This window comes from Phasianus colchicus, chromosome 4, assembly GCF_987193195.1.
Source record: "Phasianus colchicus chromosome 4, bPhaCol1.hap1.1, whole genome shotgun sequence".
NCBI classification, from domain to species: Eukaryota; Metazoa; Chordata; class Aves; order Galliformes; family Phasianidae; genus Phasianus; species Phasianus colchicus.
This window is the reverse complement of record NC_143439.1, coordinates 7,730,572-7,758,472: the sequence shown is the minus strand read 5'-3', so window position 1 is coordinate 7,758,472 and position 27,901 is coordinate 7,730,572. Positions and strand designations below refer to the sequence as shown.

General features: G+C 35.0%; 1 protein-coding gene across 7 annotated transcripts in view; it reads right to left on the bottom strand.

Annotated features, from left to right (window-relative positions):
* LRBA (LPS responsive beige-like anchor protein) overlaps positions 1-27,901 on the bottom strand; it is a 370,588-nt gene that overhangs the window by 294,889 nt on the left and 47,798 nt on the right. For 6 of the 7 annotated variants that reach the window (XM_031588887.2, XM_090138536.1, XM_090138537.1 and 3 more), the window contains 15 exons: positions 27,155-27,217; positions 25,356-25,453; positions 22,790-22,882; positions 21,415-21,523; positions 21,003-21,084; positions 19,419-19,542; positions 18,988-19,180; positions 9,230-10,225; positions 8,021-8,196; positions 7,272-7,425; positions 6,720-6,900; positions 5,324-5,451; positions 4,852-4,959; positions 2,608-2,779; positions 1,529-1,973 (listed from right to left, as the gene is read on the bottom strand). In XM_031588887.2, the coding sequence (XP_031444747.2) occupies positions 1,529-1,973; positions 2,608-2,779; positions 4,852-4,959; positions 5,324-5,451; positions 6,720-6,900; positions 7,272-7,425; positions 8,021-8,196; positions 9,230-10,225; positions 18,988-19,180; positions 19,419-19,542; positions 21,003-21,084; positions 21,415-21,523; positions 22,790-22,882; positions 25,356-25,453; positions 27,155-27,217 (3,122 nt within the window). Of the gene's footprint in view, positions 1-1,528; positions 1,974-2,607; positions 2,780-4,851; positions 4,960-5,323; positions 5,452-6,719; positions 6,901-7,271; positions 7,426-8,020; positions 8,197-8,431; positions 8,522-9,229; positions 10,226-18,987; positions 19,181-19,418; positions 19,543-21,002; positions 21,085-21,414; positions 21,524-22,789; positions 22,883-25,355; positions 25,454-27,154; positions 27,218-27,901 lie in introns of all 7 variants that reach the window. The other variant, XM_031588890.2, reaches the window with a different exon arrangement.

Sequence of the window (27,901 nt, the reverse complement as noted above, 5' to 3'; positions counted from 1 at the left end):
AGATGTAGGGAATACCAAAATTATCATCAGGAAAAAGAGATTTCAAGAGGAAAAGGGAAAAAAAAGGGAGGGGGGGGAGTGAGAGGCAAAGCATTTTAAACTTACTGTGAGTATTAAGAATATAAAACAAAATGGAAAAAAAGGGTTCTAGCTATTATATTAACAAAGCAAATCTAACAGTTTAGGAATATATCTAGTGAATGAAGCCCGAAAGATTTTAAGTAGGACTTTAGCACCACATGGCAATACAAACATGTATTTTCACAAATAAATATGAAAGCAGTCTATAGGTAGAAGGCACCCAGTTGATTCCTCCATTGTCTCCATTATCCATTTGTTAACTAGCCAGTATGTCCACAGCAAGAGAAACTAGATACAGCCCTATTACCAATACACATGCTAATCTACACAAGTGAATTTCTTTATCATCCACTGTACTTCCTGGGTCTTTTAAAACTAACAAAATGTGCATAGTGTAACATAACTCATTAGATTGTGAGACAATTCCTCATTTAGGAACTGTAAAATGTATGGTTCCTCTTCTTCATGCTGGGACAAATGTTGTCAGGAAGACAGTGATCTCTCCGTCTCCTTAGGTGGTTGGTGGCAGTACTGAACATAACCTAAGTTTATTCCTCAGTTATCCTGACGTATCACAAATCTATATCAGTCTTACCTTGCAGGTATTTCATCTGTTCTATCTCACATTGTGAGATCATCAACATGAAGAGAGAGAAAATCACTAGATGACCTCAGAGCAATTTCCATATACAAAAGAATTATTTTTTTTTTTTAATATGTGGCAGGGGGGTTGGAGATTCATGATCCTTGAGGTCCCTTTTAACCCTGGCAATTCTGTGATTCCATGATTCTGTGATTTCTAAAAACTATTTGTTTGAAAAAAGGCATATTTGGCAAATACAACTGGGATACAAAAACACTTCAGAAGTGTTCAGAACACAGTGATCACACGGGAAAATGATGGGGAGACAAAGACAGTTTCAAGGAGAGTAACAGCTAGTATCCACACAGCAGGGAATAAAGAAAGTGGCAAAAAATCTTAGTGCTGCATTTAGGAAAACAGGCAAGATTAAACAACAACTTTCACACTTAAAATCTTTTCTTTTACTCTTGCAATCATTTGTAGGCCATTTTTTGGCATGCTTTCAGCACTGCTTCTGAGCTGTAACGTGCATGGGAACAGAAGAGTCAACTTTTAAAAAGAAGTGACGTCTGAGGAATTCAAATTTTACTTAACCACCAATCATTTTCCATTTCCACAGTATTTTGCAGCATATATATAACATCCCATGAATTGCAGAGTATACTCCAGTACCTTCACAATGAGCCTATGTGACCTCAGTGAACTCTGTTCACAAGTTCTACTTATAAACCAAAGAACCCTGATTATATTAAGTACTAGCTGACACTGTACGTGAGATCTGGTCACATGAAGCACCAATTTTATATTCTTTACAGTCAGCTTAAACAACCTGAAATAGATCAAAAATTTTAGAAGTTACATTACCTGTCAAATGAATGGAACTGTATAGGCTGTTCAGCAGCTCCATCACCAAGAACTCCAAGAAAGGCAGGTGGCAGAAGAGCAGGATCAACTGCAGTCCCATCAGCTGGTGTGCTTACTAAGCTTCGCAGAATGTCCTTTACATTAACATTTTTTGCTGCTGGCACAGAAGCTGAAGGCTTACTGTCCTCTGGTCCAGTCTCACCTCTGTCTTCCTGAGACTTATTTACTTCTAAGGACAGGGTGCACAGTACTTCACTGACAGCATCTGGACCTGCACTGACACTCAGAGCTCCTGCCTCAGCAACACCGCCCGAACTGTTTGTTTGCTCTGAAGCTGGTTCCTCCCCAAGACCAGAGTCCCTTCTTTGTACAGATGCTGTACACTCTGAATCTTCAGTGGAAGCTGAAGTTAAAGCACCAAGAGCAGCAGATGGATGTTCCACATCTGTTCAAAGCAAAGTCAGGAAACAAATTTTAAGTTTATTATTAACACAACCGTATTCATCACATTGCTCCAAGAAAGTAACATCGATAGGTGACAAAGGAAATAATATTTCCTCTTACCTAATTACAGATTTATTATTTTAAGTATTTAATATGAAACTTAGAACAGAAAAAAATCTGCTCATTTCTAAGAAGCTTGAAAAGATCTAACATTCAAAATTGCAGTGACAAAGAAACAGAAAATGTTGACCCAACAGTGAAAGAATGAAAACAGAGTGCTCTGAAGAAAAGTAGAAAGAGAAAGAAAAATACAGTCTTATAGCAAAAAAAAAAAAAAAAAAAAAGCTGGCAGTCTCTGCTAACGCATACTGAACTGTAAGGAAAATCATAATGTTTCTGCAACAAGCATTCATGAATACTTATCTATGTCAGTTAGACTGAACTACATGGCAACATTAATCTACAGATGAGATTGTTCTCAGATCAGAAAGATTCATACATACACTGAGACAAATCTAACAGTTTCATGTTGCTTATTTAAGCGCTTACAATTTTCTGTATGATCTGAAGTGGACTTCTACAGAATTTTAAAATGTATTACATTATTTCACTTAGCCAAATAATTAACAGTTCACCTGCAGCTGAAGTTCCATTATTTTCATTCTCTGATTCCTTGAATGACTGACTGTGGTTTGGTGGTCTTCTTTCATTCTGGGGTTCCAGAATATCTCTGTATTTTGAAACCATGAGTACAGAAATAAAATATACAACTGCCAAGGCCAAGAACTGAGCCTGTTTACTATCCTCCTGTAGAAAAGGACACACACACAGATTTTCTATTACAATTTCAGTAGCATGCTTATTTTTCTCTAAAGTATGCCCAGCACTACCATAAACAAACTGAATGTAAGCTGATATGTCAAAGTAAGAACAATATTCTCTACTCACAATCTAGCTCACCTATAAAGCAATTGTATTCAAGTGGCACTAATCCCTTCCTTTTTCTTATATAAATATGACAATATTGACTAAGGTTGTATGTTTTGACTACATGCCTAAAATTAGTGCAGAGACTAAGTTCTCTTTATTTACAGGCACTTGCTTTACTACGCTTCCCCAGATTTGCCAAGACAGCAACTGTGAAGTGCTACCAGGCACATGGACTCAATAAAACTGAAAAAGCATATATACATTATTGTATAAAAATGAAGAAAGTAGAACAAATTCCAGAACCCAAGTTATGAGTTTGTTTCATCCTCAGACTGTCTGGATGGCTGTACTGTGGGATGCTTAATTTAGACAAGAAATGCAAATATTTATTTGCAATACCTATATATCTTTCTGAAGAGATTTTAATAAAAACTTTAAAAGCATTTTACTGTGAATTATCTCAAGTGCCTCCTCAGAGCACTGAAGAACTATCAGTGAAAGAAATAAAAAGACCTATATGGCCACTTCTGAACAGCCAATAACAGCCTGAGACTATTCGCTTTAGCCTTTGGTTAAAACAAATCTACCAAAAGAAAAACAGTTTTGTACACTTTGGAATCACAGAAGAAATTAATAATTTGGGTTTTCAGTGACCAACGAGTAGAAAAAAGAGGGGTATGGGAAAACTTTTCATTTACATAAGGTGTCAGGTAACGATCAATTTTGCTCCTTCTTTGAGCGGTTCAAGAAAGTAAGTTAAAACGTCAAGTCCATTTAAGCATGATCAGAGTGTAGTCCACTACAATGGTAAGGATTAGAAAGAATTTTCTTCTCATATGAGCTTTTGCAAGACAGTTTCTAATTGTACTTAAAATAAAGTTATTGACCAGTGAAGCAGCATTAGTCCCTCCTCACCAACTTTTTTCTGCTACTTTTATAGAACTCTTAAACAAGTTCAGATATTACCACTATTGGTGATTAAGTTGTATCCATCCAGGTTCCACCTACACATTTTCAAATCATACCAATCACAATTCTACGCACTGAAAGTAATTTAAAAAAGCACACACAAATCAAACAAACATTTAGATGCAAGAAGAAACAGCTCAGGTAAAAAAAGTATATCATTTCACATCTATCTGTGAAACAGAAAAACTGGTGGATTAGATGAGCAAAAAATAATGTAAATGTATACAATTTTTTAAATAAATAAATTTAATTTAAAATTTTAAATAAATTAATTAAATAAAAATAAAAAAACAAAATACGCTTGATTTTGAAGATTTCATTATTTAATTGCCACCAGTATGGAAGATTCACTTCCTGTTACTATTCTGCATGCTGACACCAAGGTAGGGGTTGAGAGAAGCTTGTTTCAATCAGTAATTGCCGTAAATAGCTTTACCTAAACTATGCTGGATTGCACAAATGTCACTGTTTAAATCATTAAGCTAAATACTCTAAATAGTGTAAAGCTCCAGCGTTCCATCTTGTGGATGCTAGTGACTCAGAGCCATTGCAGCTACTGTACTTGCAGTACACAGGGTTTCTTTTTCTTTAAGCAATCAATCTCATTTCTTGAATATCAGCTATAAAGCTGCTGACATACAGCTAAGTTATTTTCAGTCAATTCAAGCCATAAAAGCATATACAGAGATACAGAACATACACACAAACTGGTTCCTCTGAGGGGAAGTATGTACGGCATGTGAAAGTACATATCTGTACTAGAAAAAACACATTTAATATCTGAGAGCCATTTTCACCTGTTTGTTTCCAGTCCCAAACAATACAACACAGCCCACAGAGTTCATGCTTTCTCAGCTACTGTGAGCAGTACTCATTTTTTGTATAATCAATTTAGATAAACTGTAACACAGTGAGTGTCCAGGCAAACAGGTAAATACAGAAGCCTAGCTACAAAGGAAACAACATGACTGGTAACTCACTATATCTCTGAACACTACTGCTCGAAGTCTATTAATATCCATGTCCTGCAGAAGTCTGTCAAGGTCTCGTATCGGAGAAATTCCACCAGTCACAATGTCCACTGGACTCTGTACAAAAAAAGATTCTGTTTTTAAAAGCACTTTACAAAGAATGACTAAATGCATACAGTTTCCCTCTGTACATAATACTGTCATAAGTAGGAACGCAGAGGTCAGATAGTAATTTTGTATTTAAAGGAAAAAAAAATCTTCTGACAAGGCAAACTCTTCTGACAGAATTATTTCACTGTGGGAGGTTAAGTATGTAAATGTTAAATCTGCACTTTGGAAAAATCACTTTAGCATTTCCAGTGTTCATACTTTTCAGATCAATTAAAGTATCAATGGTGTGGTTATGAATCTCAAAAACCACCCCTCTGCAGAGAATAATAATTACTGACTTTTGTTTTCCTGAATGAGCTCTCATACTTGCCTTTGCTGCAGACTTTCCTGCTCCTATAAACCCCTGCATTGTTTTTTGGTTCTTTGCAACGTCTCCAATTGGCTTCACCTGTGCATGTTGCTGACACTCCAAGCAATTTCTTACTGCTATGGCACATACTTAAAGGAAAAAAAAAAAAAAAGGTTAAGAATTACCCTGGGAAATAGTATTGTCTATATCCCTTACAGAGATGTATAATACATTTCAGTTTATTAAAGTTTAAGCACACCAATAAAAGAAAATATTTTGCTTCCATAAATTTTAAATAGCAAATTTGAGCAAAAGAATGCTCAAAATACTTTAATGATTAATACCAAACTATTAGAACAAATAAGTTATAATTCCAAATTATTAAGTTAGCATTATTACATCCTTTTTTCACTTCTCATTGAAATGTTACCATGCATGCTATCTCATGGGCTGGGGAAGGTGAAGTAGCTTAATTTCATACACTGGCAAGGAAAATACAGAAGGTACACTAGAGAAACAAATGAGAATAGCTGCTTCACAATGCTCTTGGACTAAATACTCTTATGTTACATGATACAATTTTTTTTTTTCTTTTTTAGCTTCACAATTGTACCTGCTTTATCTTCTAATATGATTTTCAAAGGAAAAAAGAACTACCCCACCTCTATACCTGTTTGCATCCCATAAATCTTGTTCTACCTGCACAAAGTTTTAATTGCCTAGAAAGGGAGAGGAAGGCTAGTTACTGTTGATGCTCTGAGCTGCTCTGGCTCTCATGCAAATTAAATTTATCATTGCAAAGAAATCTTACAGCATGCAACTGGCATGAACGCTCTCCTCCCATATTAACCATTTGGATGCATAATGACTCTTACTATAATTTTTTAGAAATGATCACTTCAATCCAATTTGAACTGAACCTACTAAAGATCTGGTTATGCCTACTGATCAGTTTGATCCCTTCTGAAGTAAACATCTCTAGTTTGCATTCGTCCTTCATCTACTGACCACAATAATTAAATCTCTTTTCTAAGGCAGATGTGTAAAGGTTCACAGGTTTATACATAGTGCAAGATTTCTTTCTCTTAATGCAGTAGCATCCTCAGTCTTGACTGTCTAAGGATCTTTGGAAAATGAACTATCATGTTCATTCATGGATAAAATGAAGACATACATCCTCAACCATCAGGCTACCAAACTCACTGTAATCATTTGTTTTACTTAAACTTTTTTGAAGAGGGGAAAAAACACAATGCGTATGCATTGGAAAGTACAGTAACAGTAAAATAGTAAAAGATCCCAAGGCATCTTTGACTAAATCTAGTCAATTAAAAAAAAAAAAAAAATTAAGCTACCAGTAGCTAATTATTTAACGTTATCAAGCTCCTATATTTATTAAGTGGTTTTATTTGCTTACCCAGACGAAGACATTGTCGTAGAATTCCTCCAGATGACATATTTTTCTCAGACTCAATTTCAGTGAAACCAAGAGAGCTTGCAAAAATTAACACGTCTACAAGATTAATTAATCTCTGGAGAAATGTTAAAGAAGCTTCTATTGAGAGTCCTTGAGTTGCCTCAATGTTCTCCAATTCATGCTACACAGAGAAAAATTCAAGTTAACATTAACTACTTGACAAAGATGATACTTTGTACAAATCAAATGAAGAAAAATGTATGCTGGAAGTCCATTTTCAGCCACAAAGCAGTAATTAATAACTGTTCCTAGTATATGATTAATATTGAGATTTAATTTTATTCCAGACCACTGTGGGATGATGCAGCTAAGTGATGACTTTTTATCTCTTTAGGCAAAGAGGGCAGGCATTCTATTAATCTTTGAGAAAAGGGAGGAAAGATGCTTGTGGAAATACTCCCCTTTCTCAAAAGAACAGATATATTTAATATGCTATACAAAGGAAGGCATACTCCCCAAGAGAAATATTCAAATAAAAATGAAATCTCTTACAGTAGCAGACGTGGCAGCAGAAAGCAGTGGCAATATGCCACCACAAGCCATGATCATGTTGTCCATCACTTGAGAGATGAGGTGAATGGTATTGTGTACAAATATGACATTGTCACTGCTATTCACAAAGTCCATTACAGTTTTTGTAGAATGACTGTCCAAAACACAAAAGCGGGTTTCATGAAAATACTTTCAAAAAAGTCTTTTTTTTTTTTTTTTAAATACAGTATTTCAGTGTGTTTACAAAAAAAAAAAAAAATTAACAGTTAGCAAAGGGCAGCAAATATCACCATAAGATTTGGCTGATGTTCCTTACTCTAAACCTAAAAATACATTTTCTTTCAGTTCTTAAACCTCTCCAAATCACAGCCAGCTAATAACATCAAGATCTATGATTAACATCTTGGATAAAGAAGTATTACAGGCTGGTCCATGATTATCTGTTATAATAGAAGTCACCGTATCAATGCATACAATAAAGTACCCTGGAGATATTAACTAAATCCTAACATAAATCTTTGGAAAAAAACAAAGTAAATAATAAGATATAAATAAATACTAAAATATGAATAAATACTAGAACAAAAAATGGATGTTCGAATATAGGCAATAAAATAGATTTCTGAGTAAACTACCAGATGTGCAGCTTTCCAAGTTAAAGAGCAACTCTGATACAGTTTCAAGGAAATCTCAAGATAATCATAATCAAAATGCCAGTCTATATCATGCAATGGAAAGCACAAATTTACCTTCTCCACATCTGTATATCTGTTTCAATGGAAAAGAGCAAGTCTGTAAGCAAGCGCTGATGCATCAGTGACCACTTAAACTCAGGAATGCGAAACACAGTTGATCTAGAGTCTCTTCTCTGCCCATCTGATGTAGCAGCTAGCTCTTGTCCTGAAGAATCTTGCTGCCTTGACATCTGAAAACACAATTTTTTTTACAAGAAAAATACCCCATACATGGTTATTGGTTTCCATGGAAAGGCATTCAGTGTTTAGATATTGTACAAGTTTTGACTTTGCACACAGTTACAAATAAAGCTAAAACTAATACACAAAAGCTATTTATTGAATACAACAAACCTACAAACTAATCTACAGCTGCACTACTACACCTGTCAGTCTAAGCATATACAAGCAGCAACTCAACCTTACCACAGGAAGAGTATATGTTGCTGTAGGGAGTGTTTTTCCTCCTTTAAGGAAGAATGGTGCAGAATGAAGAGCATCCATTAACAGGTATCTCTGCAGAAGGGAAGTACTCAGATGCATGACTATTTAACCATGAAAAGCTGAGACAGAAACTAAAAACTAGAGCATTGGAGCACAGCAGTAGACAACAAAAGCCCAGTTTTAAATTATACTTGCACAAAAACATAAGCTGACACGATGGAGGGATAACTCCGTAAAATTTTAGTTTCAAAAATATATAGTGTACCTGCAGAGAATCAAGAGTAAAGAATATTTTCACAGGTTCCATCAGGTTGTCACATAAATTTAGTGATATTTTTTCTGCACAAGGAATGTTTGCTACTCAATAATTCAATTGGTTACAATTACAAGAGAACAGATTGATACGAGAATGAGGGAGTTGAGTAAAGAAGCAGAAGAAATGCTAGATGAAACCAAATCAGAATATGTTTCTTTCAGTTCTTCAACATTAAGAATGGAAGTACTGACAAATGAAGGATATAACTAGCGAAGCACTCAGTCTCTGTCAGCATCAGTAAGTGGATATACAAAGAATAGAAGCTTAGAAACTTCACAGCACACAAACCTGTAAGAATTACGGCTATTTTAATCGACATCTGAAAACGTTCTTTAGATAACTAGCAAAATACAGATACATTAAAATCCCCATAATGTGCATGGGCACCCTTTTTTGAAAATGCTAGCAGTTAAGCATCTCCTTTTATTTTTAAGCTAAGCATACAAACGACTGCTAGACCTTACCTCAGGTAGCGATCTGGGGGGCAGAGGTGCTTCAAGACGTGTATTGGCTTTCAGTTCCAGTCTTTCTGTATCAGATGCAACACTAGAAACATCAAGCCTGGCAATTCTTTTTTCAGAGCATCCTGCATGCTCTGGTACATGTGCATTGGTATCTTCAGCTGTTCTGGTTTCACTATAAAGCACCTTGTCTTCCTCTAGTTTCTTTTTCCCTTCTGAATTCAGTTGATTCACTACTTCAGCTGAAGAACTGACTGTTTCTGATAAAGCCAGTTCTTTGTTTTGCCCATCCATGCCTCCAGTATCTTCAGACTTTAAAAGCACAGATTCAAGTTGCTGTTGTATTGCCTTTTCCTGCTTCGTCTCTTCATTTTCATTAGAGCTATGCTTTCTGTCAGTTTCTGCAAACTCTTCGGAAGGTAAAGGCATACTACTTTCCTCTTTCAAATCAACAAAGTCATCTTCATCTTCCACTGCTGACCTTTCCATTTCTGGAATTTCATGAGTTTCTCCTTCCAAAGAAGTTTCCATTACTGAAGAAGTTGCAGTAACAGCGGCCGTTTCCTCCTCAAGCTCATGAGCTCTGCTCAGAGAATCTTCAATTGCTTCAGCTATTCCACTACTAATTTCAGAAACACTGGGTTTTATTGCTTCAGGCTCTGAAGAAAGTTCCGAACAAGGCACTGTTTTTAGATCCTGCATAGTTTCCCTGTCCTCATTCTTCAAGTCCTTCCTTTGCTGAGAGACTGAAGGAGTTTGCTGGTCACCATCTGACTCATTTTTTTCAGTTCTGGACCCCATATCATCATGGAAGGGAGGAGCAGTAGCAGCTTCTTTTAATTCCAAACATTGCTTCTTTTCCACAATTTCAGCTCCTTTGCCAACTCCAGAAATTGTTCTAATTGGAGCTGAAGGACATATTACACTCCCTTCACCTCCCTTCTCTTGGTATTCCCCGTACATTTGAGAAAGACTCTCTTTGTGCATTTCAAAGGTTACCTAGAAGAACAGAGTTGAAAGATTGAAAGGACAAAAAATACATACATTAATAACCATTTCCTCTGAAAAACTCAAAATCCTTATTCAAATCACTACTTTCTACTATAAATTTGTATTGGATTCTACCCTCACAATTCCGTAAAACAAAATGTTAAAAATGAATTTCATATCGCAAATCACTTCAACTAACAGGAAGTATTTCATTATGGTTTGATGATTTTTTGTTATGGGTATTGAATATCATAACATCATGTAGTGTACTGGGAGTTAAAGAGTTAATGCTCCCATTCTGTGCATTGACAGTTCCAGGTATACCTGTCTCAGAAAGAGAAGAACTACATACGCCAGAGGACTTTTCACTGTTCATCAAACATGTATTAATGTGCTGTAGGAGAAGCATACCGTACCAACGTGACTTTGAGCATCTTATCAGTTCAAGCTGATATAAATCTCTAGCAACAGACCAGAGAAATCCTTCCTCATTTTCAAAAAAAGTCATTCCATATTAGTTCCAAATCTTATGTATAAACAAAAAAAAGTATAAATGACAACAAACAACTGAAAGTTCATCCCTCTATCACAACGAATCTATTAAACATCTGATTGCAGTGTATTGCTAAATAGCTTCAGACATTTCTATTTGTCATTATGTTGCTGTTATTTCAGAAATACTCATTTCCAAAACCCCTCTGAAATACCCCAAAACCAGGATATCAAAGGCAACTTGAAGACCATCATGTTAACAAGCCCTCTTTTTCAACTTTTAACTGTTTTTCAAAAACTTGACTAGGTAAATATGCTACTGTCGGTCAAATGCATTGCTTATGAATAGAAGAAATCCTGACAACTGGAAGTTATCTACAGCCATCTTTCTCCCTTTCTCCGTCTCCCTGTTGTTTCCCCCATTTCCAAAATTACTAAAAAGCTTTATTTCAACAAGTCAAAAAGAGGTATTTAACAAATTAAAATACTGTTGGCATATACTTTTAATTGACTAACCAAAATCATTCTGTGCTACTCTCTTAGAAGTTTCCTGTTGAATGTTATTTCTGTCGGGCTTTCTTTTTTTCTTTTTTTTTGTGACAACTTATGTCCTATCTTGAAGTCAGATTGGTACCACAGATTAATCTTGCATGTTAACATGTGAAACAAATAATAGGCTTTGTAGTTTTGTTTTTCCAACCAAGACAACTGGAAAGTACAAGCATGAGTCCTAATGACCATAGAGAGGCAACCAACTTTGCAACAGGTTCTTCTCCGCTCAGCTTGAGTCAAAAGTTAAAAATGTAATGTACAGGACAGGGATTAGTGTAATTTCACAGTCAGCCTCACTTAAAACAAGGAATAGATAAGTGCTTGGATGCCATTATAGAGCAACCCCTTTAACATTCTGGAAACCAAATTGTGCTCCTCAGGACTGCTAATCGCTAATACCAAAAAGACTGTGGCAAGAAAGTCAATACAGACAAATGTTATCTTTACAGATGGGCAATGTAAACTTCTGGGCAAATAAATCCAAGCATAATCTGGTGAGAATCTATATTGATTGAAGAACAATGCAGGGAACTGCAAGGAAAGACACACTGAAAGAAAATCAGAAAGCACGGAACTGCAGGAGTACATCACACACACAAAAAAGTCACCTAAAAAGGAAACAATTTTCTCGTTCCACCACAAACATCAGAAAGGTTTCGTGTCACTCAATTACTAAGAAATTAAACAATGTACTTTATATAATGCACAAATCAAAATTGCAACAAACAAAATTAGACAGACTACAAGGTGGGACTTGTCTAACTTGCACATCAAATCCAGGGTTTTCTTGGTAGTACAGAAATCATGAAATACAGCTTTGCAAAACCCAACTTTTCAACATGCTTGTCTAAACAGTTCCATTTACTATACAGTTTTGTAATTTCTTTTGACAGGAAACCAAGAAATAGTAGTAGCACAACAAAGCCACTGGGTAATTCTCCTACACTTTTGTTCCATGACATGGCATTTTGGAATTGCACAAGTCCAAAGCCAAATAATACACCCCACAAAGAAAATGCAAATATTAACAAATGCAGTATGAATAGGATGCAAAATAAAACAGATTTTGAGATTATTAAATACAAATAGACTTAGATAACACATAAAAGCATTAAACATTAGGATCTGCAAACCTGGAACCATTTACAAGAAAACAGTCAGCTTGGAGAACCTTAAATGTACTTTAGTCATTTTTTATTTTCCTTAAGGCATTTGAAACTGTAAAGCTGATAATACAAAATTAATTACTAGAAATTGTTCTAAATTGGTGAGCTAAAAGGCCAATCATTAATCTTCACCATCATTTGATGGGTAATCCATAGCTGTTTGCAATGCTTGGAATGCAACTCTACGCACTACTAGCTAAAGACACTTGTGAGCTAATAACTGCAACATTTGCCTCCACCATTAATTTTAACTTAATTTGACATCCAACATTTACTAATTGGCAAGGAGAAAAATTAGCATACAGCAAGGAAAAAGGTTACAATGATTGACATTTGCATTAAAGAACACAGTGAAAATATTTTAACTGCATGTTAAAATTCTGTCTTCCTTTCCAGTATCAAGTGGGCAATTTTGGAGAGGAGAAGCAGCAAATGCCTACCAGGCAGGTCAGACAAATACATAGTACTGCCACTTCCCTACAGAGTCAACCCAGCGCCAAGCAGTTCCTCTGCTGTTAATGCCTTCAAATCCAGAAGGCATAACAACTTTTTAATATCTTAACAAGCATTATTTTGGTCTGTTTTTCCACTTCTCTATCAGAAACATTAACTGTTTAAATGTGAATCTGATTCCCAAAGTCTGGCATGGGAATTTTTAATTAGGAAAGGTATAAAAGTATTCTGTGCATCACACACTGTCTTACAGTCTGTAACCTACTGACCCTAAGGAATCTTTGGTTTATTTCTGAGCATTTAATATAGACAGATAAGAAAAGCTAATTCAGGTGTATCATGCAGGACACCAAACATAAGTAGTTTCTAGGAGTCATCCACACTTCTATCAAAAAGCATTAATTGACATAAAAATAGAAAAGAAAAAAGTAGTGAAAACTACATTTCCACTTTCTACATTCCTACATTTTCATTTAAGTAGTAATACTTTTGCCTTTTTTCTACCCAGATTCAGAAATTATATAAATGCAAAAAGTCTCTGGAATAAGAAATCAAGTATTAGTCAACACCTTCATGGAAGACTTTGCTTATCTGGGAGATAAAGTTGTAAATCAGACAGACTATTTTCATATCTAGTCACGGCATATCTTTACCTATCTCTACAGAATACTACTGTGCCTCGAACACACTTGATACCTAGTTATAAACAAAAATATATCATAGTTAAATTCAGTGACCACTGTGCCTGTCTTCACACTCTTCTTCCTGGCCATAGCTTTCCTACATGTCTGTATATTGTTGGAAGCCCATAGCAGAAAATACAACTCAGACCAGAGGTATTTTCTCCTTTCCCCACAGCCAAAGAAAACACACATAGCAGGGTGTGGAGGAGATTTGTCTCAAACTCTGCAGCAACTGCAAAGCAGGCCACTAACAGTTCTGAGACCTGCAGAAGAAGGTTACATCTTCCCAAGTTCTTCTACCAATTGATAAGGTGAGAATCCATTTTCTCTTCAAGTCCTCTCTGTTTAGGAACGCTAATTCATACGTTTGCCACTTCTTCACATCAGTTCTTTCCCCTGCATTTATGTTTCCCCATTTCTTCTTTTAGAGATCTTTGGCATTTCTCAAACAATAGCAAATGTCTATTATACTCTCTCTTTAAGGGCTTCTGTGCAGCTCCATCTACTCAGCTGATCCGTTCTTTCTTGCTCCATAAAGTCTCAGTTGACCATGCTCATTTTATCCCAATTCAGCATCTTCTTTCAGTTCAATTCAGTCAAATTTTAATATCCTGCCTTTAATTATGACATTCCATTCAAACTAAGTGAACAATGAGATGGAAGAGCTTCCCAATAAACATACATGTTGCATATGTAAGAGCCCATCAATGGTTCATGATCCCTCTTTCCAGCTATTCTGCCTGCTGAATAACAAAATTACTTTCTTCTCAGAAGTCCTGATCAGGAAAAGCCTTCTTACATACCTTCTACAAAATAAAGCTCAAGGAGGGAAGGTTTAGATTGAATGTCAGCGGGAAGGTCTTCCCAGAGAGAGCAGCGAGGTGCTGAAACAGGCTGCCCAGAGAAGTGGTGGATGCTCCATTCCTGGATGTGTTGAAGACCAGGTTAAGATGGGGCCCCGGGCAACATCATCAAGTACCAGAACTGGAGGTTGGTGGCTATACCTTTGGCAGGGGGGCTGGAACTTGATGACCTTTGGGTCCCTTCCAACCTAAGCCATTCTATGATTCTATGAAAGGAAGACTGCATCAGGTCCACCAACTTTGGAGGGTGTATGCATAATTTGAAAGGAGCTGCACATTCTACTCTATGAGATCCTTCTGCTCTACACAAGTAAGGTGGTCCTCTCTGAGAACCACTCACATCTAGAAAAGACGATTTTTTTTAACAAATAGCTATTCATACCATAAGAATTAATTGCCTATATAAGTATTTCAAGCATGCTACTAAATAACTGCATCTCCCCCAACTTTGTTTCCAAAATCCTGCCAAATATACAAGTCTCCTGGCTAGCTACCTCCACATCCTCTCAGGTTAACGCAGACACACTTTTCAGAAGACTGAATAACATCTGAAACTTTCAAAACGCCTTATAGCTAAAAATGCCTGGACACACCTATGTAGGAGGCCTTATTCTTTCCAAAACATAGGAGAAAAATGGAGAGAGCCTTCCTCAGCAGCTCAGGAATGTCAACTGGATTTGGACTCACTGTCTGCTACTTTCTAAAACTACAGCTCCATATTCTCTTCTCTGCAAACTGAAGTTCTCTTTTTGGTTTGCATGATTTTTTTTAGTTTTGTTGTTGGTAGGTTTCGCAAGGTTTTTTCCCTCATTTTATATTCATCGTACATTAATTTCTCCACTACCTAGTCTCTGCTGGTTTTGCCAATTTTCTTTCATACATATTTAACATTTACCAATAATTATTATACTTTTTTAGTAAGAAAACTAATAACTACATTGAAGTAAGTTGTTTTTTAAAGTACTAACATTTCAAGATTATACTTCTTTCCTATTTAAATCAGAAAACAGAACTTCAAAAAATTAAAGAGACAATAAAACTGTAGTATGGACATACTAAAATTTCTGAGTCTTACCCAATGACAATTTGTTGAGAGACTTAAAAAAGATTCACAATTTACCCAACTTTCTTCCCTTTAACCAAATCATACAATAACGCAGAACAACTTTTGAAGTAGTAAGATATATTTAAGGTCCTAAAAATAAGCAAATAGTAGTTCTTCCCAGCGGTTTAAAAAACAGAAATAATCTAGGAGTGCATTTACACTGTGTAAATCATGTTATTCTTGTAAAACTTGGGGATCCTGAAAGGCCGAAAAGGCAAGGTGATCACTATTCTTTGTTTCCTATTATTAAATATTAACAAAACTATTTGTTCTTCTTACTAAGTAACACTACTTGAGGAAAAAAGACTAAGACCTTGCAGCCATGATTAACACGTATAAGAAACAGAAGTTCACAAATCTGTCATGAATTCAGTTATAGCTGATTAGAACAAACCCGAGTTTTGATTTAACTTTTTCATTAACATTTTTATTAAACTAGAAGCGACAAATCGAACATATTGCATGAAACTTGTTAATATTTGAAAAACAGCAAAAGATATAATACAGAAATCAGTAAGATACGTGACCAAAGATAAGAAATTTGGCTTTATAAAGGTTACATGCACCTTTTAAATTCTGAGTGCAAGGAAACCAATGTAGTGCAATTATGCTAGAAAAGCCGTCGCTGCTTATAAAACGTTGTGCAGCTGTTGGAGGAGAGGGTTACAGTGACAAACAGCTTCCCTGCTACAAAGGTGGCAGGAAATCTATCAAACTGGACAATAAAATTGCAATTGAGTTTCTTTGGCTTTTTATAGCAGCTGCATGTATCTTGATGTGTAGCTCTGCAAAACCTATCCAATTCTGTAATACTATTCCTTTATACACCAGTTCTTTATCATAGAATGGTGTTATAAATTAGTAGCAAGAAAGGAGCAAAGGGTTGTAAAAAGAAAAAATAAGCAGTAACCCAATACAATTAGAGATGAAATAATAAAAACACAAACTGGTTATTCTCTTAGCAGTGTTAAGGAAATATTTTTGTTCCCATAATTCCTACAATACTTTGAAAGGATACTAGAAATCCAAAACACCTGAGATGCACTTAACAACTAACAATTTGCCATCTGAATGATGTCTATCCCATGCTACGTATGAATCTGTATGAATCTCAACATTTATATGGCAGAATAGAATGATATTCAAAATAAATAAAAATGGGGGGACTAAAAATTAATTATTATTAGATATAGATATCTAAGGACCTTTTCAAGTGGTTACTAACATTTCACCACGGAGTTTTTTAGCAATTTAACGTAATTTATGTTAAAATAGTTGCAAGATAGCTGTGAAACACATTGCCTAGTTTTATACAACTAGCCAGCATAAAATGCAAATATATATTTTTTTTTAAAATCAAGGCAAATGTATTATAAGTTTTTCCTTTGTTTTCCTTTTCCTTTGTTTCTTGAAATGGATATTATTAGCACCAATGTACAAACAAATAGAACTCAAACTCATCTGAATTCCTTCAAAATGTCAGTACTGCTCCATTGCTTGTGCTGCCGTAACATATACTTCTAACCTCACCACAGTTCAACTTCTTCTGAAGTACAGTGGAAGAAGGAAACATCCTTACATATTGACTAAAAAGCCAACAAGTTAGACTGAGGCAAACTGATAATAGGAAGTTGCTTAGACCACCAAGGATACCTCGCTATATGCCAGCATGTCAGGAACTGCCTGGCATGAGAAACACAAAGGGCAAACAACGCCATGTTCTCACACATTACGGTATGCACAAAAAGCTTATATGGCTATGCCAAAAAAGAAACAAAAAAAAGTCAGGAATAATTATCTGTACCTCCTATCTCTTGGTATTCTGGTATTTCCTAAAAGCAGGTTTCTCCTACTAATATTTGGCTATAATAGGATCACTGAAAATCTTGATTTTTGTTTTGTTTTGTTTTAAACATCTATAAATTCTAGCCCACTGATTTACCTCATTGTCACTAAATTAAGATAATGATCCCAAATCCACATGATTATTTTCATACCAAAGCTGCTTAGGTTGGATTTCATACATCATTTTATCTTACAACCAAAAAGAAAACCAGGCATACAGCTTTTAAAATACGGAAAATAATTTTTGAATTCAATACTCCAAAGCTTTCTATACCAAAGGTAGGAAGGTGTTCTTCCTTTGCAGGGACAGTTCCCCAGCAATTCCAAGCAAACAGAAATGTTCTAAATTATGCCAGTTTCTATCAACATACGCTAGAGATGTTTGATCTGGCTACACCTCACCACTGTACAATCTATTCTATCCACACCTCCGCATCTCAATGGAAAGAGAAGAAAAAGATTTCTGAGGACAGCAGAGCCAACACAGAAGACAGGCGATAAAGCGTATTTCAAAAACTAAAAAAGTAATCTCTATAAAGGGTTAAAACTTGGCACTGTATTCTTTGCAGCTGGAATGCATTTAGCCAAGTGACTGCTTAATGATACCATACACTTTTTTTTTTTTTTTAACATACAGATTTCTACATTCATCTCCCCATAGCCAAATAATTGACTATCAAGTTTGTATGGGAAGAATAAAGAGAGCTGCAAAGTAACAATATTCTGGCTGCTTCAGAGGGAGGGAAAGGGGAAGTCATATAAAACCAAAGACTCTCAGAAGCATTAGTGACTCCATAGAATCCTAAAACAAATATTAGGATTTGACCAGTTGTACATGTCCTTCTTTACATGCTTAAATTGCACGGGTGCAGAAATACTGCCTTTACAATTTAAGTCACTTTAACTGATTATTTCTGATAAACCACAAGACACGCTGGCCTCTTTTTTGTTCAGAGAAAGAAAAAAGAGTTACATAAAATATAACTTCAATTTGCTTAGAGACCCACTAACAACTTTTAAGGTATATTTCTAGTTGCAAAGCAAGAAAAAAATAAAACAAAACAAAACAAAAAACACCAGAAAAATAATGAAGGCTAAGTCTTTCTATACTACAAGGATTTGCTTTCACACTCTGTATCCCATGACAGCTTAACAGCTGAAGCATCTGTCTTAACTCTGATATCTCTGCTTTTCACTGATTTTACAGTCTGTTCATATCACCAAAAGGTATTTTTGTTTATGAATAGATATGGTGCGCCCCCTTGTGCTCACACCATTACTAAAAACCCAAGCAGATACGAAAATTTTCCAGAAAATGCTCCTAAAATGATCTTCATGTGCCACTGATTTTCAGTAAAAATCAATACTATCGCTATTTCACCAAACAAACAAAAAAAATCCACACATTTCTTTGAAGCATTAAACCAACAAAATTAACATTTAATTGTGGAGTATTTGAAAGAATTGTATCTGCTAATAGATACAAACAGTGGTATTATAATTGTTTTAAATACTCTTTGTCACATTAAGACTATCATAATGTATGATCCAGCACTTTAAGGCTCCAAAATTCATTATATAGCATAAGAAAGCTCCCAACTTAAACACTTACCTTTGAATGTGTGATAGACAGTGTATCCACCCAAACACGCCAGCCACCCCACTCATACTTGATAGCATGGTACAGCAAAATACGAAAAACAGTATACACCATCTCAGTTATCTTCTGCTCCTCTGAAGTCTTGGGATTAAAACAGCAAAGAGAAAGCATCCACTCCTGCCAAACGGAGCACTGCAACAAACTCCTGCAAAATACACACTATTCAATAAATTTTCAAAATATGTTATAGAAATATACATCCATCCAGAGAGGAGTACGACATCTCTAATTGCAGCAGCACACAAGATTCTCTAATTTTGCATATTCAAAACTATATTACACATTTTGCTGAACAGCAATGCTTAATGAGACTAACAAGAATACTGTTAGGTTTTTTATGCTGCTTATTTGCATACGTATATGCATAAGGTAAGCCATCTTACCTCCTATTTTCTCTGCTGTTATTAAAAAGTTTAATCATATCTGAGAGAAAGGCTCGCCGAACCTCCAATGTTTCTGGACTCTGGGGAGAATTACGTAGCAGGATGGCAATAACCTTCAAAATCTCTGTAAGACAGTTAACAAGCAAGAAAATATTAGTACCAAGCAAAGATTAAGACACCTTCAAATATCATCTTTATGCTAATTACTTCAAATAAAGTGAATTCACAAAAAATATTTACTTAGAAGAAGCAACTATTTGAGCAGAAATAGTAACTATTTCAAATCCCTCAACTACTCTGGATATGTTTTTGTAGTTACCAAGTTTCACCAACACTAATGTTACTGCATGATAAATGAATTTAAAACACATTACTACCAGAACGTGTTAGAACCTTATTTTAAGGAAGAGGTAATACATCAGGTATAAAATCAAATAGAGAAAAACGCAGAAATGTCGTCCTCCATTAATAACTGTGAATTTTTGAAAAAATGTGAATAACTTATCCTTCTTGACTATTTCTAACGTAAAAAAAGTGTTTGAGGAAGGAGACTAAACCTTTCAGATTGAAAGTTCCACTGCTTATTCTAGGAACATAATGTTTTCTATGCTTTTGGAGATTATCAAAATCATATCTTCCACCCTATTGAAGCAGTGAAGCAGTCATCGTTCTTGCTACTTCAAAATGTTAACTTCATTTCCAAAGTAAGATGCAACTTGTACACAGACACTGTGATGGTTTCAATTCATCTTGCACAATTTCTTTTAAAAAGGAAATTTATTTTTTGAGAAAATCAGTATTGATCTCAAAAAGGTCATTTAGAAATCACTTGTCCCACTAGACCTGAGTAATTCTAATTTATATCTCACAATACAAATAATCTGCATTAATTACAACAGTAAGTATTGCTTTCATTTCTCTTCCTAACTATCCACGTGAAGCAAAACCACTAATACGGTCTAATAACAAAGCAGCTATGAAAGTGAGAAATACATATTTCTCCAGAAAAAAAAAAGAATTCCCAAAGCTAACATAATGCCATTGTATTATACAAAGACTACATTAATATTGCATATAATTCAGGAAAGGAGATCAGTATTTCCTCTTAGTTCAGAAGACATCTAACATTTCATATCAAGATAATTTCCGTAAAGCAAGCTAACCAAAACAGTGAGCAGATACACTTCTACTTTCCACCCAGCACCGTTGGCCTGAAGGTAATTTAAGATGAAGGCTGCTTCCATATTTCAGGTAATTTAGTCTGGCATCACTAAATAATGCAATCAGAACTGTGCTGGAGCCTTAACATGTATTAAATCAAAGTATTCCGTGCATACAAGTATTGAAAATCTACTTCATAACATGATTGCACAGCCAAAAAATGGTGAGTTATGAACTACATACATATTTATACTGAAACGTCTTTTCAAAAGCTGAAGAGACTTGCTTCCTAAATAACTCCACCTAAGTGGAGTTTTCTTGTATGAAAAACTACTTAAAACCGAGATGAGAATTAAGAGTGGTTAAAGCAATGAATAAGCAACTTTTATTATGGTATCACTGAAAAATATTTATCATTCTTACGAGGATTTTGTATCTTCACTGTTGAATCTGGGTCAGGATGTTGTTTATGTATCACTTGAGTACAAATCTGTTCAGTCAGAATCTAGAGAGAAGAACAGGCATCATATCAACGCTGATCAAAAGAGCTTACTGAAAAATAGTTGCATACAACTTCACACACCATCATTATTAGTCCATTTCTCTATGGCTACAAAAATTAGTTTTTTTCAGCTTATTTATTATCTGAAATTGTTCATATTGAGCATAACCCAGTTAGGCAAAAAAAATCAAGTAGTGAACTTTGAGGAAAAAAAAGCAGCACTCAACTGCATCGAACTTCAGTTCTGATGTCAGTAGAAATATGCAAGCAATTTTCTAACAATGTCTTACAAACAATTAGAAAGATGGAATTTTAACTAAAGTATGTTACTACCTCAAATAAGACATTGTATGTGGTCATGGTGATCAAGTTTGTATGAAGCATCAGCCTTTCAGCCAGCAAAGAAAACAATCCATGTCCAAGCATGATTTCAGCTTTTCTCCTGAAACAGTACAGAAAGATAAAATAACAAGTATTCAACTAGCTAGAGAAAAAAGCATGCCTCAAGAAATACAAAGTGACTGAATTTTATTATTAGTTTTAAGACTTTCACTTTGACAAAGGAAAAGGGCAAGGATTCCAGTTCTGAGGGAACAAGTCACTCAGTGAAGACAGAGAAGACAGCTGTCTTTCTCACATAAATGTGGTCCAGTCACTCATAGGTCCAAAAACCTTTAACACACCCCTATAGACTTTTTGATAAACCTTAAGAAAAGGACATCTCTGTCCTGATTTAACTCAAAAATATCTTTTAACCATGGACAGTGATCTCGATAGTTATCTAGTATCGTAACCAACTACTCAGGTAACTCAGCTAACTGACACCAATATCACACTTCCTGATGTAGTTGTACAACCTCATGACTTCCAAAAAACAAAAACATGGTGAACAAAGGTATTTAAAGAAAAAAAATAGTGGAAAAGTCCATGTGACACTCCCACTATACAAATTAAAGACATTTGCCCATAATGGCCCTACTGTCAGATGAATAGCTCACAAGTGAATTAAGATTATCTTTACAAGTAAATTATTAAGATGCAGTCTCAGCTGAGAAGGCTTTAGAATTCCTACATCACTCATCTAGTGAAAAGGTAAAAACATCAACGTATTTGCAAAATACTGTTCTACTACAGATGAAACAGAAATATCTGTCTGCATTGACACCAACACACGACCATCTTTTTACCTTAGTAAGCTTCACATGAAAAAATGGCTTACTCGTAAACGCTATCAGGCAAATTAAAAAAAAAATACTGGTTTAGCTCAGTTTTACCCAATTTTACTTAAAAGGTTTAAAATGACAATTGAGACATCTTAAGTCTAGTTTCCAATAAGCAGTAAGAGTTTCCATCTCATCAGTCTAATTCTTGCTACTAATTTCACTGACATAATGCAAAATTGCACTTGGAAGAGCAGGGAACCACACAGCAAATAAGTAGTAAATGACCTAGGCAAGGAAGTGAGAAAATCTAGACACAAGTACTCTTACCATGTCAGAAGTGGATTAGTTACAAATTGAAAGTACTTAATGAACAGCAGCCGTTAGTCAGTGTAGTTTATCTAATGATTAACCTACCACATAGCTTTTTTATTTTATAGACAAAACAACTCAGACATACATATAAATAAAATATATATATATACACATACATACACACACGAGTCACAAGATCCTATATTTTTATAAAGACTTAAACCAGTACTTACTTTGGAGCAAGATGCTTTAAGAAATATCCCATCACTTTCAGAGCTTGCACCCTGATGCCTTCACTTTTTGATGCTAAAAGCTTGTAGATGACCCTAAGTAGAAAAAACACAAAGCTTCCTGAAATAGTTGAAATGTCAACAGTTTTTGGCATGACAAATTAACTGGAATAGAATGCCCAAACCAATTTTAAAAGGATGAGTATTAATTAGTAGAAAAACAGAACAACATTTCTTTTAACTGTCCGACAGTGATTTCACATTTTATAAATATATTTAGAGATTTTTAAAATCAAGTTAAAGCACCTCCCAAAGATCAATATCTACATATGCAGCTGGGGATAGACTACTGCAATTCCTACATGCAAAGCTATTTTAACCTGATGTTTTATCTAGAAAACTAAGCAAACAACTGTTTTACTATATATGCAGCTGCGTAAGTATGTTAATAATTTTTTTACTACCACAATATTTGACACTTGTATGATTCAACACTGTACACAAAAAAGTAAGACAACAGCATGTTGGTATGCATTTTTCTCATCTCACTCAATCTGGTTTCTGCTTTTTGGAAACAACAACAAAGTTATCATTCTTTGCTAGAGATGCAGAAGCCAACATACATGGAGGCCTTGAAAATGAATTCATTTATACAACCCTCCCTGGATAAACAGGATCTTGCTCAATGTAGTAGCTACACTAGCCAAGTAGGTTTCCTAGGGCCACACAAAGTTAAGAAACAGTAATTAGTGACATTCTAAGGACGTGTGATGTATGCAATCTGCCTGGCAGCCAGTGTAAAAAGCCTATTCCCCCAAGCAGCACTCAAGTTCTGTAAGCATATGATAGATAATCATATTCCATCAACTGCCCCTGATTACCAGATAGCTTCTCATCTCTATGTATTTAAAGCAAAAGATCTTCTCAAGAAGTTTGCCGTGTTCACTAAATCAAACTGGGTGAGATTATAATACAGCTGTCTTAGAATAAGACAACAGGAGAGAAGGCAAATTAAAATTCCTGAAAACCCTCATTCAGAAGTCCTGGCTTTGAAGTTCCTAAGTCAGTAATCACAAACAGTTCTCAAAACCTACACCATCTTTAATGCAGTTTACCTGTATTTTCAAAAAAGCAATCACAGGCGCCAGCAGAATTCTGTAGATACCCATTCCTTAAGCTAGTTGGAAGGAGCTTTCCTCCCTATAGACTAGCTACTATAGGTCACTGTAAGAGACTTCACCAGTGTCTTCAGAGGTGTATACTGACAACAGAACACTACCTGATCAGGCACATTTGATTGAGGAATACACACTTCATTAATTTCCAGAACACCGTATTTGTAATTGCAAATAGCAGATATATCACTAAGCATGGAAGCAAGCCAAGAAATGACCGGCGACGATACTGGAGCAAGGAATGTAACAAACGAGACAGGAGAGCAAAATGATTTCTCACAGTAGACTCACTACTCATACTGACTTGCCTGTGCACTAGTTAATAAAAAAGAAAATGTCTAGTGCCAGTTGTTAAATAAAAATAAATATATTACATTGGAGACTCAACATGACATTCAAATGTTTTATTATTTGGAGTTCTTATTAGTTTCCTATAGCATAGTACATTACCATACAAATCAAGTCGAAGGTGAAGAGAATAGGTTAAAAGACACAGCCTAATACTAAGAGTGGAGGAACCAATTATGAACGTGCCTGAATGTTGTCTCTTGGGAAAGGGCAACTGAAAAAATATATGTATAAATGGGGGTTAACCAATAGGTGCAACAAAATGTATGAAATGAGACTTTGCCTTATATAGCAAGAGAATTACTATTCCTCATACAATTCTAGGAATAGTTCTTATATTTGTTTGCTTGTACAAGTTCTTCCCCTCCCATGTCCAGACAGATTGATTTTAAAATAGGAAACTTCAGTAATGACTCACTCTAAGAACCACAGTACAAAATCAGAGTTACAGTCTTTACCTGTACTTTATCTACAGATCTTTACCTGCGCTTTAACTGTTAGAATTTGCTACTTTCCATACTTTCCTCTCACAGTAGTGTTAAAAAATATCTTCCATTTTGTTGGGAAACAGAAATTGTGAATATAGCAGTGACAAATGTAAACAAAGGGCTTCCCCTGACAAGTCTGATAACGCTTTACACATTTAAAAAAAAAAAAGGAAAAAAGCTAATAAAGATCAGAAGAAATCTGAACAAACTTTTCTCAGCCCTTTCAGTTCCAAAACACATGCAATAAGGCAATAAGGGAGGCATAAGACTAAAAGCTAGTAGATTAAGACTTCAATGTATATACTAATTCAAATCAAACTACTTGTTTAAGCATAATCAGCACCCTGGAAACATTTTTTAAAGACCTCATTAATGATAATCCAACATCACCTCTTGTCAAAAGAACACCTGGACACAAAAATCTCTGAAGAGAAACAGTGCGAGATCACAACACACATATTGATGAGGATCTTACAGATTTCATGGTAATTGTAGCAAGTAACAGTATGGTCAAAAAAAATATAGTTTCCTTTTGCCCACTTACGAAACTTCACTTACTGTAATCCATTCCTCTGATCAAAAGCAGGGACCATAGAATTTGGGTGCTCTGACATGAGAGCAACAAGCAACTGCAGGACATCCATTAGATTGTCATCCTGTTGAGTAAAAGTTATAAATTTTAATTTAAAAACGTCTATTATTTTGGTTAAAAGAATCACTATAAAATACATCAAAATTATGTGGAGAGTAACAGTAGCAACTAGGACAAGATCAAAAGAGCTACAGACCTGGAAGGCAAGAGCGTGTAACCAAGAGAAAACATTATGATGAAAATACTTTCTTTTGTAGAGTAAAAAGAGACATCAATGACTGGGAAGTATGTCTTGGGCAGGGAAAAGACTATTAGACTTGGATATTTCCTTCCATGCACATACTAGTCTGTACATATGCACATTTCCCTGTCTTTTAGTGCACAGCAGCTAGAAATTAACTGCTGCACATTTTCTGTGACACAAAGTAGTTATTTAACATAAAATCTCTACTAACAAATGCCCACCCAAAGAAAAAAAATACCACAGCTTGCCACAGGCAATATTTAAAATGAGTAATTCAAGCTGTTCAATAAAGTTTTTTTTCCACACCAATAGTCTAAAGCACTCTAACCTGCAGCTTAAGTATTTGTTCCACGTTAGTTATAACTACAAGTAACCTATGAAATACTGAAACATGACTGTTTCTCCTTTATCATTCACTGTGGTAATTTATTTTACAAGTGCTTTCCAAATTTTCCACTTCTGAAAAAATATTCTGGTTCTTTTCCCATTACAAAGCCAGTTTTATATCCCTCTGAACAACTGTGCTCACCTAAAGATATTACTAGATTATAAGTCACTGACTTATAAGCCCTATGATGAGGGAAAATTCTTTTTTTTTTTAATGTTCTTCTGAATATTTATCAAGATACCTCATTCTGTGGCATCCTGCTTTTAATATTTTACCCTATAAGTGGCTTAAATAGTTAAAAATATCACCTTCTTATCTGAACACTACAAAGTTTCTGCTCTTTTGGTTTACTCCTGTATGTTAACAAGACATTTTTTTAAGTACCTATATTATAAAGCTGAATGACTTAAGTTAATGACCATCATATTGCCAAGTACATGGACCAGTAATCAGCACAAAGCATAAAAGGAAAATATAGGTGTAAACAGAAAGAAAAAAAAAATCTGTACTGCTTGAAGTTCAATTAATTCCTTATTTTTCCCATTTCAAGCACCCTTACAGAGATGAGATCAGTTAGATTTATGTTCCCATTTCCCTTGTCTTTGATGTTGCATCTGGCATAAAGTGCCTTTTCCCGGTGCTAAAATATGAAGATGCAGATGTATCAGTGGTAACCAACATTTTCTCCCAATTAAGTTTATATGCTTCTCTTAGATGCCATTAACATACATCTTTATTTTTTTAATGCATGTTTTCAATTTTATTGCTTTATTTAAGAAGCAAAATAAAAGGAAGTAAGAAACAAAAAATATTACTTAGGCAACATAAAATAGTATTTTGCCTTTTTTTTTTTTCCTCCTCTAAGTCAGTCTCACCATCTGTTTTTCTGCTTGGCAAATCAGTTTGCAGAACAACATAGGAAACCATTTTGACTTCCTAGCTTAATGAACTTCAATCTAACATTGAACATAGTGCTTAAATCACTGCAAGAATATTGGCAGTTCAGCATGCTACAATGGAGTTGAACAGTATTTGCTATTTTCTCTACAGAGCCGTCTTGTGACATCAAGACAGCAATACTGGAAAACACAGTGCAAATGTAGCATCCAGAAAAGCAAACGTTTAAAAATTACCTCATGAATAGTGAGTAGATAATTGAGGATTGCCTGCAATTCTTCTTCTTTTATTCCATAGTCCTTTAAAAAGAACCAAGTTTTCAGTATTATCTTTCAAGGACAAAAGAATCATTGTCAAAAGAGCATCATCAGAAGCCACGATTACATGCAGTTCAAGTCTCACAAGGCAAATTTGCTTTCATGTGATACTATAATAGCTTCATAAATAGAAGACAGCTTTTTCTCTGCTCAAGAAGGGCCCACTGAAGCTTTAAAAAACACAGAAAGAACCCAAAACAGGAATGAAAATAGGCAGATACTACTAAAGTTACAATGAAATTGATAGAGTAACATATAAAAGCTTATGTTAATTGATTCAGAGAATATGAACATCTCATTAACAACAAATTATAGTGTCAAAGAGGATTCTAAGTAGACCTAAGCCTGTTAGCAACACCTACAGCCAACTTTGCTTCTTATGCTACTACAGAATTTTATTTTCAGTTACTTTCAATTTCGCTTAAAGTTATATCATTTATGGCTTTTACATTAGGAATATACCTTGAAGGGTTGTTTTGTTTTTTTTTCCTAATCTTTTTTTGTGAACATGAAAATATTTGTTTCTGAGAATGGGATCAAGGAAGGAAAAAGCTGTTCCTTCATTTCCAGGGCTTTTTTTTTCTTTTCTTTTTTTTTTTTAATTAAGTCACTCAATTCCCAAAAAAGATCTTGCACAAACAAAAAATTTGCAGAAGAATCATCCTT